We start from the raw sequence: 12,264 nt of genomic DNA, 5'->3' as shown, positions 1-12,264 counted from the left end.
ATATCATTTAACCCTGTGTATCTGTTTATGTAAACATTATGCTGACTATGAACATGTCTATAAAATAACTTCTGTAAGTTTCTTTTTAGTTACAGTAAATTGTTCACTGTAGTTTTGTTAATCTCTTGGACCTTTAGAGATTTCTGAAAAGGAAAAAGATTTTTTTTTAAAAACTATTTTTGAAGATATTTATATTCTTTATATTTAATACAAACATAAAAACTAAAGCTGTTACATTTATCATTGGATTAATTTCTGATCATGGATTTCTTACAAGTTGGGACAGTTCTTTATCATTTTATGCATGTCTGTGTGTCATGGTTTTAGGGTGAACCAGGTCGAGATGGAACTGGACTTCCAGGTCCACCTGGCCCACCTGGACCACCAGGACAAATCATCTACCAAGCACATGGCAATGTAAGTAGTCATAAACAAACATTAGACTGAAATCCAAAACTTAGACCCGTTTTAATCAGTGATAGTCTTCAACTTAACTTTGTTCTCTTTGTGTCACTACAGTCTGATGCTGTTGGCAATGCTGGCCCTCAGGTTTGTATTCATGGTTAAACAGTAATACTGATACCAAAATATGGCAAAACAACTCTTGCATAGCTTTCATTTTGCCGTATTTAAAAAACAAATTACATTGGTACCACAAAGGATGAGAGATTGCCTTCAGACTGAGATCTAAATGCATTTTGTCTGATGATACAATAAACAAGGCCCTATAATGTCACTGAGCTTTTTACACACACAGTTGATTGTATATTTGTAATCATAACCATAGGGTGGGACATCACCTGAGACATGACAGACAAGCATGTTAACCAGTATTTTACCAAGTGGTAAAACGTACAATTAACTAATCGTTGATTGTGTTAGAGTGATTATGGAACAGCTGTTCAGTACACACGTCTGTGCTGACCCTTTATCAAATATAACAACAAAACATCTGTTTCCATTTCAATCTGTTATTAAAGGCAGCTTTATACCATTCATCTGCACTGAGTGACAGCTGCACATATTTCACTGCTAACATTTTAGAATGAATCACACCCATCAGGGCCAGAGTACGGCGAGTTTGAATCTGCTTGAACATTTTTGTCAGTTGTAAGAAACAGTAAAAACAATGTGTGCATAATAGTTAGCAAAACACAGAAGAACACCAATCTGATGAAGTGAAACATATGTTTTCCTGTACAGGGAGGACCTGGTCGGCCTGGTCAAGCTGGATTCCCTGTAAGTCTCCCTGCATTACAAACAAATGTACCTTGCCCTTAGTATGGATATGGAGTGTCTTTACTCAACATGCATCGTCTTTGTGTCTTATCTATGTCTCTCATGTGTTTTATACTTGATGCTAATCAACATTATTCTTTTTAAAATTATTATTACTGTGAATAAATCCCATGAAAAGACCAAAACCAACGCTGTGTTAATGCACCTCTCAGTTCTGCCCAAATTCCCCTCCCTGGCTGGAGCCCACAGTCTGAAGACCATTCTCTCCTACTAAAGACACCGACCTTTACCAAATTAGAGTTCTTATTTCACCTATTTTGGTTCTCAAAATACATTAAAGGCCAATAAACCCATTTGCTTTATCAGCTTCATACTGTTAACAATCAGTCATTAATAACCAAACAGCCACAATTTGCATTCTGTACAGCATGGTGAGTGAGCTCAATGAAACAGACAGATAAAAACATCACATTAGACATGATTACAGGCCCTGACACACCAGGCCGGCTGTCCACCATCAATCAATGTGGCATCATCAGAGAGTCTCTCTCCCTAGTTTTTGTCTCCAGTCTAAAGAGAAGAGAAATGTAAGTGTAGAAAGTAAACAAACCGCTAAAGTCATGAGGGAGGGAGATGTTTGTTATCGGCGTCTTAAATCTGTACTGTCGTTCTTCTGGTTTTCCTTTTTGAATGAAGAATACAGACTACTGCTGTCTGCTGGTATGGAGAGTTATTATGTGCTGCTGGCTGAAGTCTATGTGGTGTGTTCAGGTGTAACTTTTTGCCCGAGACACAGGCCACGAGAGGAGACGCAACAGTTGTTTTTTTAATTACCAGTAGTTCTTTGATGTTGGTTAAATGTGTCTAGGGGTAACCCAGGTCAAATACATACATTATATGTTAAGATAAAATGTAATTTATTAACATACTGTGTACTTGAACCTGTCCACTCTCGTGAATGAACTATCGCGATATGACCACAACCAATCAGAGCAGTCGTAGGGTTTTATACTGGTAGCAGCTGCAGCGTAGTAGATGAAGAGCTTGCAGATGCAGGGATGCAGAGCTGCTGCAGGTCAATGCATCCCACACCTTGCTGCTCATTGTTATTGAGAGAGAGAGAGAGAGAGAGAGAGAGAGAGAGAGAGAGATGAGCTTCTGTATTGGCCAGGTTATTTTCCTGTGTGAACCTCAGCACAACAGAACAAATACTGTTATAGGCAAAAAGTATTGACTTTTTTTAACACTCACCTAAAGCTCCATTTAATTGGAATACCCATATTCAGATAACATAACAAAGTTTGGTATCCACAAAACAAACCAAAGCAAGTACTGAAATGCTTCTCTTTAATACAGTTAGCAGATGGCGCTGCATCTACCAAAAGAAGCCCACATCTCATCCACTGATTTCTAAACTCAGTATCCAAACAGTAACTCACACTCAGAAACTCATAGACACTAATGTAACAGCTGAATTTATCTTGGTAAAGCAGATATTTCCTACTGCCAAATGTCTGTGGTTCTTACCTCTTGTAATTTGAGAAATCTTAATGTCTTTATCCTGCAGGGTCCTATTGGACCAAAGGGTGACAGAGGAGACCCCGGCCCTCCAGGCTACGGAGTGAAGGTAAAGTTCTGCCTGTTTGTTCAAGTGTTTAATTTAGCCACTCGTCACTGTGAAGACACTGCTGTCATTGGGTCTGTGTCATGTCATTGCTGCTGTTCTGTGTTCAGGGTGAGAAAGGTGAACCAGGCTTAGTAATTGGACCTGATGGAAATCTTCTGCACCTGGAAGGACTGACAGGTCTGAAGGTGAGTCTCACTGCATTTGACTGCGTGCATTCAATGTACGTCTTGTTTTGTCTTATAAAATGCATACACACCTCTTCTCCTCACGTTATGATACATTCATTGTTGAAACTTATCTGGTAATCTTACCACGCCTGTAGGGAGACAGAGGACCTTCTGGACCTGTTGGACCACCTGTAAGTGTTTCCAAATCCACTTTTTTTTTTACCCACTCCCATCTCCAGTTAGCCCACATTGTCTTTCATTTTCTGATTTATTTCTGATTTGTTTCTGTAGGGTCAGTACGGACCTCCTGGAATAAAGGGTGAAATTGGAATGCCTGGGCGCCCTGTAAGTCCCCTTTTTTAGGTGTCTTATGTTGGTATATTTTTGTACTTTGTGTTTATACTAAGTGCCACATACTCATTTTTCTCACCTGTGTTTATATTGCTGTAGCTTACATTTAGAACCCAATTTTTAATCAATGACTTTCTCCCCTCAGGGTCGCCCTGGTGTAAATGGGTACAAGGGTGAGAAAGGAGAGCCGGGAGGTGGTTCTGGTTATGGCTACCCAGTAAGTATTCATCTTATTACTAATGCTTCAGACAGGCAGATTTTATAGTGGCAGATGTTAATAAGGACAGTTCAACATCAATTTGTGTATTTTCCAATCCCAATGTCATGCCAGAGTTTAATAAGAGGCACAAAAGGTGCTTATTTTATAAGTTCCTTTTTAAATGTGTCCTGTCAACTACATATAAATCAGCAAAAACGAAGAGAGTCTTACATTTCACATCAAAAACTGTCTCTCTCGTTAGCTTGTTTCATTTAAGTTCTGTACTGTTTAAGTACTGTATGTAAAGGTGTTTTCACATATACTACTCTTTAGAAGAACCAAACTCAGGCCTCTTAAAGTGGCTCTATCTATCTACCTATCTATCTGTCTATCTATCTATTGTGTATCATAAAGTACTTTTACTTTCTTTTTATTAATATAGATAAGCAAATGTACATTGTACCATAATAGTCCACTTTCATATCATGGTATACCATAAAATTGGTGAATCACTGCAACACCACTAGTGATTAGACCCCTGGTGCAAAAACAGTCTAATACAGGAATCTGGACTGGAGAAGTTTTTATACTAGTGGTACTGGATTATTTCACTTGATACCTTAAAAGTAGCGAGTACTGATATCCAGCCCTACATACATACAAACGTTTTCATCAGTGCTAACAACCACTGTGTTATAGTAGAAGTAAAATATCAAAATACTGCCTAAATTAGGGATTGCATGTCAGTAATCTCACTACTACCTCATGGGTAGGGCTGTGTTTATACACACCAGACAGAAAGAAAGAGTAAATAACTGTGTTTTCATCAGGGAGTCCCTGGTCCACCAGGACCACCTGGACCTCCTGGACCAGCCTTTCCTTTAGATCGCTTCAATGTGAGTACACAAGCTCTAAAACTTCATACCTTGGAGTAATCTTTGGATATATATATGTACTGGTTAGTGTAACACAAAGTTCATGTCTCTTGATGTATCCTCTGGTTGCTAAAGCATATCATCCTTGATTTTTGTTAGGGCATTAATGACCTGCCATTATCTGGTGTGTTTGTTCTGTTGTTTAAGCAATATTGATACTATAAAATGGCCACAATTTAGCACAAACCTCAGATAAATATGTTTCTCTGTTATTGGTGCGGGAATTTCTTAATTGATCACCATCTCTTTCTGCTCATAGCGCTATGATGACACTTCAAGGAATTACCCAGGTACGACTTCCAACTCACACTGTTTGTTGTCTTAACACCAATACATAATATTGTAAGATAGAGAGGGATCACAACAGGGAAGTTTAGTAAAAGTGCCAGTCGAGGAAGTGAGATTAAGGAAGGCTTTAAAGTGTCTGCAGAGATAAACACTCATATCTTAATTTCAGTTTGATCCAGCTGCCTCAGCCTGAAGGGGATATACACTCTTTTGTCAAGAGATTAAGCTGTCAAGTCTAGATTTGAGGAATGAAATGATAAAACACAGAAGACATTTCTATCATTGATACAGAGTGCTAGGCTTTCTTTAATGTTCGATCCACCTGTGTGATATTGTGTTTAACTCACTGATGTCAAAAACGATAATTTGTTGTAGAACTTAAAGGGGAAAAAGGAGAGCGTGGTGACAGAGGACTTCCAGGAATCCCAGGTAATTTTTTTGGATAATGGGCTGTATAAATAAAATTGACTTGACTTGACTTGCACTGCCCGACTGTTTGGATGTGAATTATTCTTTTTTACTTAGTCATTAAAAAACCTTTCTTTTTTTCCAGGAACAGCTTCTAATTTTGACATTTACACATTCAAGGTAAAGTAGCTTATCTCTACACCACCAGTCAGTTTCATCAGTGTGCTGCATGTCCTGTGTTTCATGGTGTTAAACTATTTCCAACAGAATGAACTGAAGGGAGAGCGTGGAGATGTTGGGGTTAAGGGAGAAAAGGGAGAGCCTGGTGGTGGATATTATGACCCTCGCTTTGGAGGAGTACAAGGCCCACCAGGGCCTCCTGGCAGACCAGGTTTACCGGTGAGTTCAGGGAGTACAGTGGCCCAGATGACATTTAGTCAGCAGACTTATGGTTTCACCTGAGCAGGAAACACATGACCCCTTATTAAACCCAAACCAAAGCTGCTTGTCATGACTGAGGTGAGACAATTAAAAATGTGTTCCAGTAATTTAGATTTTTTTCTTTCATGTTAGGGTCCAAAAGGAGATGCCATAATTGGCCCTCCTGGACCCCAGGGGCCAACAGGGCCACCAGGGGTTGGTTACAATGGACGTCCAGGGCCTCCAGGACCACCTGGACCTCCAGGACCCCCAGCATCTTCCTCACTTCCCGGAGCATATAGGCCCAATCACTGTAAGCAGCGTTTTTCTATGTTTCAATAATTGAGGTATTTCTAAACTTTACACTCTATTGGACGTCCTCACAAGCCAAATCATTAACAAGCTTTTGTTTTCATTTGCAGCTGTCACTGTTCCCGGACCTCCTGGTCCTCCTGGTCCACCTGGAAGTCCTGGTCACTCCTCTGGGGTGAGTACCATCACTGCACTTAAAAAGAAAACCTGGCAAAAATGATTGTATATCAGTTACTCACTGCGCGTTACGATGGGTTGGTGAAGAGAACTTGCCTTCATGTGGAACATAGAATCCAAATAAGTGAAATAATTCTTTATAAATTGAGGTTATTAGGGACCTCATTTAACAAGAGTAATGTTCTTCCTACATGCATTTGGCAGTGCCAATGCTAAAGCAACATTTTCAACATCTACAGCTGTATACAAATGTGTCTGGAGCCCTTCTCATGCTAAATATCTTCCAGCAGTGCAAAATAAAACTCAAGCACTTCAGCACCGCAGCTGTAAAAAAAAATACTTCTACCTACAAGCATGCATGTGTGTACGCGCTCCATTTAAGTATAGCTCAAACGTGCATATGCCCAGTTACGCTTCTCCGACATGCATGATACTGTATTTACTGAAGTGTTGCTGTACTATGTAAAAAATTCAACGTGACTTGCAGTGAATAATCGATATACAAATGGTAATTTTCTGGCCGATGTATTTCTTTAATATCGCCCAACTGATTGTGTGATTGTTATGCTGGCATTAATAATACTAAGTGAAATTATTCATATATCATGTAAAAAAAAAAACTTTTCATTTTAAGAAAAATTTGCAGTCATTTTGTAGTTATTTCATCTATGCTCAGCAAAACTGTAACACTGTGAATGCTTGTTTTCCACAGGTCACAGTTCTGAGGTCATATGACACAATGTTGGCTACTGCCAGACGCCAGGCCGAGGGCAGTCTCATCTACATCATTGACAAAGCAGATCTCTATCTCAGAGTTCGGGATGGACTGCGGCAAGTTGTGGTACAGCTTCTTTTAAATGAATTACAGAATTGGCATTTATACCTTACAGCTTTGATTCAGTTAAACTTTAAAGCTAATGTGACAGACTTATAGCTGCTGTGACATACTGATAGACTTATAGCTGCTGCGAAAGACTCATAGCTGCTGTGACAGACTCATAGCTGCTGTGACAGACTTACAGCTGCTGTGACACTCATAGTTGCTGTGACAGATGTATAGCTGCTGCGACAGACTTACAGTTGCTGTGACAGACTTATAGCTGCTGTGATAGATCTACAGCTGCTGTGATAGACTTACAGCTTCTGTGATAGACGCATAGCTGCTGTGACAGACTTATAGCTGCTGTGACAGACTTATAGCTGCTGAGACAGACTTATAGCTGCTGTGACAGACTTATAGATGCTGAGACAGACTTATAGATGCTGTGACAGACTTATAGCTGCTTTGACAGACTTAGAGCTGCTGAGACAGACTTATAGATGCTGAAACGGACTTATAGATGCTGTGACAGACTTATAGCTGCTGTGACAGACTTATAGCTGCTGTGACAGACTTATAGCTGCTGTGACAGACTTATAGATGCTGTGACAGACTTATAGATGCTGAGACAGACTAATAGTTGCTGTGACAGATGTATAGCTGCTGCGACAGACTTATAGATGCTGTGACAGACTTATAGATGCTGAGACAGACTTATAGCTGCTGTGACAGACTTATAGCTGCTGTGACATATTTATAGATGCTGTGACAGACTTATAGATGCTGAGACAGACTTATAGATGCTGAGACAGACTTATAGATGCTGAGACAGACTTATAGATGCTGAGACAGACTTATAGATGCTGTGACAGACTTATAGCTGCTGTGACAGACTTATAGCTGCTGTGACAGACTTATAGATGCTGTGACAGACCTACAGCCAGCAGTGGGCAAGAAATAAAGCCACAGAGTGAGATTATAAAAAAAATATTGTATTTGTTGTAGATATGCTGAATCATAAAACTGTACTTTGTTTTATTAGTTTTTATATTTATGTAAAATAACTTAAATTTCAATCATGTTTACTGCTCAAAACACAGTCAGGCCTCAAAGCACTGAAAGCACGTGACATGGTCTATACCAATTTCTTGCCAAACATGCACCAAAATTATTATGAGCTTTGACAGCTTATGGTAGCTGCTTTGTTAGCTTAGCCTAGACTATATACATATTATACTAAAACTAAATGAAGATAAACTGATGTGCATCAGTTACTGCTTTTCAGTGTGTTTGGCCGTTTACATAAAATACCTACATTATGACGTGCTCCAGGTCAGATCAGGTAACTCAGTCATTGTGAGATGAGATGTCAGTGTTTGCTAAACAGCTCTTCTCCCCTCTCAGCTCGGAGAGTACAGCCCCTTCTTCAGAGATCTGGTAAGTGCCCCACGATTAAAAACAGAATAAACATATTTTGCCTTTTTCATTCACTGTCTGTTTTTTTACTTTTTTAAACTTTCTCATTTTCATTTAAAGGAGAACGAGGTGGCAGAGGTCCAGCCTCCACCAGTGATCCTGTATCCCCAGTCCCAGGACCAGTCCCAAAACAACGGAGCTGGCCATTATTCCCAGGGCGATCGTGTCATACGACCCATTGAGCCTCCCCCACACCCGCCTGTAGACCCCAGATACCCCCCACAGTACGATCCCAGATTCCCAGAGCCGAGACACACGGGTCAGACAGATGGAAGATTAGCCACCCAACAGACTGACAACAGATACGCTGTCACGCCGCAGCGACGACCTAGCCCACCTGTACCGCAGCCTGCTGGTCATGTGCTGCCGTCAGCATCAGGAGTGAGTGGAGTTACAGCAAAAGCTCATGAATGTTAATGTCAATTAGTTTATTATTTAGGGTATCACGCTAAGCAGGATAAATTGGTTTAAACTGTGACCCTGAAATATTCAACATTCAGCTATTAAGTGATGATAAGGGTTTTGTTTTTTTTTTTGTTGCTCTGTGTGGTAAAGAGGAGGAGGTCGCATTGTAGTGCATTTAAAACAGGGACATACTTTTATACTAAAAATAATGGTGCCATATTTGTCCAATGGTGACAATCTGCTATAATATACTAAACTTAGTAAATTAAAATAATTGATCTTATACCAATGTGCAGGTCTTACAGAGGCCCCTCTTTTAACAGAAACCTGTGCTCTCCTCACCAGCTACACCTCATCGCCTTGAATGCCCCTCAAACTGGTAACATGCGAGGAATTCGTGGGGCAGACTTCCTGTGCTTCCAGCAGGCGCGCGCCGTGGGCCTGAAGGGGACCTTCAGAGCTTTCCTGTCCTCCAAGCTTCAGGACCTCTACACCATCGTCCGCAGGTCGGACAGGGACAGCTTCCCCATCGTGAACCTCAAGGTAAGACACTGCTGCTGAGGAGGTGGCAAAATTACTAACGGGCCAAAATTGACACATTTCTATTTATACTTAGAGGCGCAAACTTGTCCTTTAACAGTGCAGATCAAACTACGCTGTGACTTCATATCCTCAAACTGTACTATGATTTCTTTTTTTTTTTCAGATATAGTACACAGTAGTTTTTTTTTTGGCATACTATCCTATGGCTGTGGCATATTTTTCTACATGCCAGAGATGATAAAGCAATTATGGCTAATGAACAAATATTTTTTGACATACTATACTATAGCATTTTTTAAAATTACATTTATGCTGACTTGGGATGGACTCACTATACTATGAGTTTGTTTTCTACAGATATACAACACAATGGAATTTTTCGTCATACTTTACGATCGCATTCTGTACTATGATTTATTCCTGTTTTTTATTACACTACGGCTGTTTGAACATGCTATATAGTTGACTATTTTCGGCCATATTGTACTATGTTTTTATGACTTCTGTTGACATACTAGGGCATTTTTTTCAACATGCTTTACAATGTCACTGCAAGTATGATCTGCTCATTTTAGTATTTGTTTTTTTTTTTCCATTGATTATTTTCTCCTTCAGGTTCATATTTTATTTTTAAAGAGAACTGATCAGCAGGTTGGTCTCACTTGAACAGTGTCCATAGGCCTGAAAAGGCCTGATGTACACCCTGTAGCTAACTTTTTTTTGTTTTTACAGGTCAAATATGATTATCTATCAAATATGATTTCATAAATGTCCTTATTAGGATTTTGTCTACTACTGTGTTTTCACTGTTGCCTTAACTAACTCAGTGTTTCTCTATTGCAGGACCAAGTGTTGTTCAGCAGTTGGGAGTCTATTTTCGGTGACAATGCGAACAAAATGAAGGAGAATGTACCAATCTACTCCTTTGATGGTAGAGACATCCTCAGGGACAGTGCATGGTGAGTTTGTTTAATTATTACACAATAATCCTCAATACAACATCCTTTGTGCCAACATGTAGCCATTAGTATAGCAAAGGCCTTTGTCTCCGTTTAAATCTGAGGCCACACGCTGTATACTGTATGTATATAATGACCTATGAGCTTGTTTTTGCTGTCCTGCAGGCCAGAGAAAATGGTCTGGCATGGATCAAATAACAAAGGCCACCGGCAAACAGACCATTACTGCGAAACATGGCGGGCAGGCGACCACGCTGTGACTGGTCTGGCATCATCACTACAGAGTGGCCACCTCCTGCAGCAGTCCTCCAGTAGCTGCTCCGGCTCCTATATTGTCCTCTGCATTGAGAACGCCTTCACATCACACTCCAAAAAATAAATCATGACCACCCTCCCATGTTTTTTTTTTTTTTGTTTTGTTTTTTGTTCTGGGCCCTAGTAAAACAGTTTGAATTTCCCCGAGAACACGCCTGGTGAGCATGTGGCATCCAATGAACTGGCCCTGTGGCTCTTTGCCTGGCAGAGACGCTTTGCATCGTCTGCTCCTCCCCTCCATAAACGCCAAAGAGATGGGTCGAACAGAGGGGGTGTTGGTACTTTTTCTCGGGGACATTGGCACATATTTTCTCCAAGGGGCAGAACGAGACCAGAGAACCTAAATGCGTTCTCAAATTGTATCCTTTTTTTTTTTTTTTTTTAAATTCTGTATATTACATGTTTGTTGTTTGTGAATTTTTTTTTTTTGAGGTTATCAATGTTTTACCTTTTGAACTGTTTCTAAAAATGCATTATCCATCCATTTTTTTTTAAAATTTTAGGTATTGATCATTTCCACATTTTTTTTTTTCAATTTCATTCTAGAATTGTGGTTTATGATGGGGAACAGCAAATTTTTTAAGACTTATTTTAAAGAAGATAATAGGTATTTATTTTTAAATGAAGTTATGTAAGAAAAAAAATGATTTGGAAAAACAAAAAATGCTAAATACCCTCATTTATATTCTACACAGCACAGGACATTTAATTTCTTTTTCAAAAGAGCTGATCAGAGATTGCCTTATTACACAACCGAGACTGCTTTAAAAAAACAAGTTCATATAGTAAACCAATCCTTTCATATGTATTATTCAACAAATATGTAAATGTTACAGCCGCTTTTGCTTAAATGCATTCCGATGCTTTTACTCCACCCTAAATTTGAATGACCTTGTTGGACACGGACACTACTGTAATGAATAATCCCACATCCAGAGGGCAAGAGTCCTTCTAGCTGAAATTGAGCCTTTTGAATCTAAAATGATTATCTTCCCTTTTACCACTTTATGAAAACCTATCAGTGAGTAAGCTGGAAATGATTAGTTTGCTGCTAATCTTTGTTGGAGTGATTGCTGTCACGGGTGTTAGGGACAAGAAAACCAGTATGTAAAGGAGAGAGCAGTTTTTGCAGCAGCCTTGTTTGAATTTCAGAGACTAACCTGGCCTTAGTGCTACTGATGGCTTGACTGAACCTGTGGATATCCATTTTTATAACTAAATTGTGCAGTACTGTTTCTCCCAGGCACTGAATAAAAGTCTTTTTCAACTACAACAGTAATGTGATGCACAGTACATGTGCCTGAACAATGGCTTAAAATCTTTTATTTGCTACACCAAATGGTCACAGGGACCTCTGATGGCACTGTGACCGTGATAGTTTTCACACAGCAGCCCTGACCAGCAGTTTTATGTCCTACTCAATGACATGTTGCTGGTGGCATTGACTGAACCACAAATCAGTGTCCCCAGTGGGAACAAGAGCCCCTCAACACACCTGGGTCATACATCATCTACTCTCGCATAGCCATGGTCTGTGCAGTACTGATCTCTGTGGTATCGTTCCTGCACATAGACCTGTGGGAATCGCAAGCTTGTGAATGTCATGTCATTGAACGCAAGCAT

The 12,264-nt window shown here is 39.8% G+C and overlaps 1 protein-coding gene across 6 annotated transcripts in view; it reads left to right on the top strand.

Moving 5' to 3' along the window:
• col18a1a (collagen type XVIII alpha 1 chain a) overlaps positions 1-11,914 on the top strand; it is a 99,009-nt gene extending 87,095 nt beyond the window's left edge. For all 6 annotated transcript variants that reach the window (XM_088082974.1, XM_042494721.2, XM_088082973.1 and 3 more), the window contains 21 exons: positions 328-417; positions 520-549; positions 1,204-1,239; positions 2,807-2,866; positions 2,974-3,051; positions 3,189-3,224; positions 3,325-3,378; positions 3,530-3,601; positions 4,414-4,479; positions 4,778-4,808; positions 5,182-5,235; positions 5,360-5,394; positions 5,482-5,613; positions 5,788-5,947; positions 6,057-6,121; positions 6,836-6,964; positions 8,348-8,380; positions 8,480-8,800; positions 9,170-9,367; positions 10,211-10,326; positions 10,492-11,914. In XM_088082974.1, coding sequence (XP_087939100.1) covers positions 328-417; positions 520-549; positions 1,204-1,239; positions 2,807-2,866; positions 2,974-3,051; positions 3,189-3,224; positions 3,325-3,378; positions 3,530-3,601; positions 4,414-4,479; positions 4,778-4,808; positions 5,182-5,235; positions 5,360-5,394; positions 5,482-5,613; positions 5,788-5,947; positions 6,057-6,121; positions 6,836-6,964; positions 8,348-8,380; positions 8,480-8,800; positions 9,170-9,367; positions 10,211-10,326; positions 10,492-10,705 — 2,010 coding nt within the window. In that variant the 3' untranslated portion in view covers positions 10,706-11,914. The remainder of the gene's footprint in view (positions 1-327; positions 418-519; positions 550-1,203; positions 1,240-2,806; positions 2,867-2,973; positions 3,052-3,188; positions 3,225-3,324; positions 3,379-3,529; positions 3,602-4,413; positions 4,480-4,777; positions 4,809-5,181; positions 5,236-5,359; positions 5,395-5,481; positions 5,614-5,787; positions 5,948-6,056; positions 6,122-6,835; positions 6,965-8,347; positions 8,381-8,479; positions 8,801-9,169; positions 9,368-10,210; positions 10,327-10,491) is intronic.
• The last annotated feature ends 350 nt before the right edge of the window (positions 11,915-12,264 follow it).

The sequence above is a fragment of the Plectropomus leopardus genome, chromosome 10 (genome assembly GCF_026936395.1).
Source record: "Plectropomus leopardus strain MGB_pleo_1.0 chromosome 10, ASM2693639v1, whole genome shotgun sequence".
In the NCBI taxonomy this organism is placed as follows: Eukaryota; Metazoa; Chordata; class Actinopteri; order Perciformes; family Serranidae; genus Plectropomus; species Plectropomus leopardus.
This window is presented reverse-complemented; position numbering and strand designations above follow the sequence as displayed.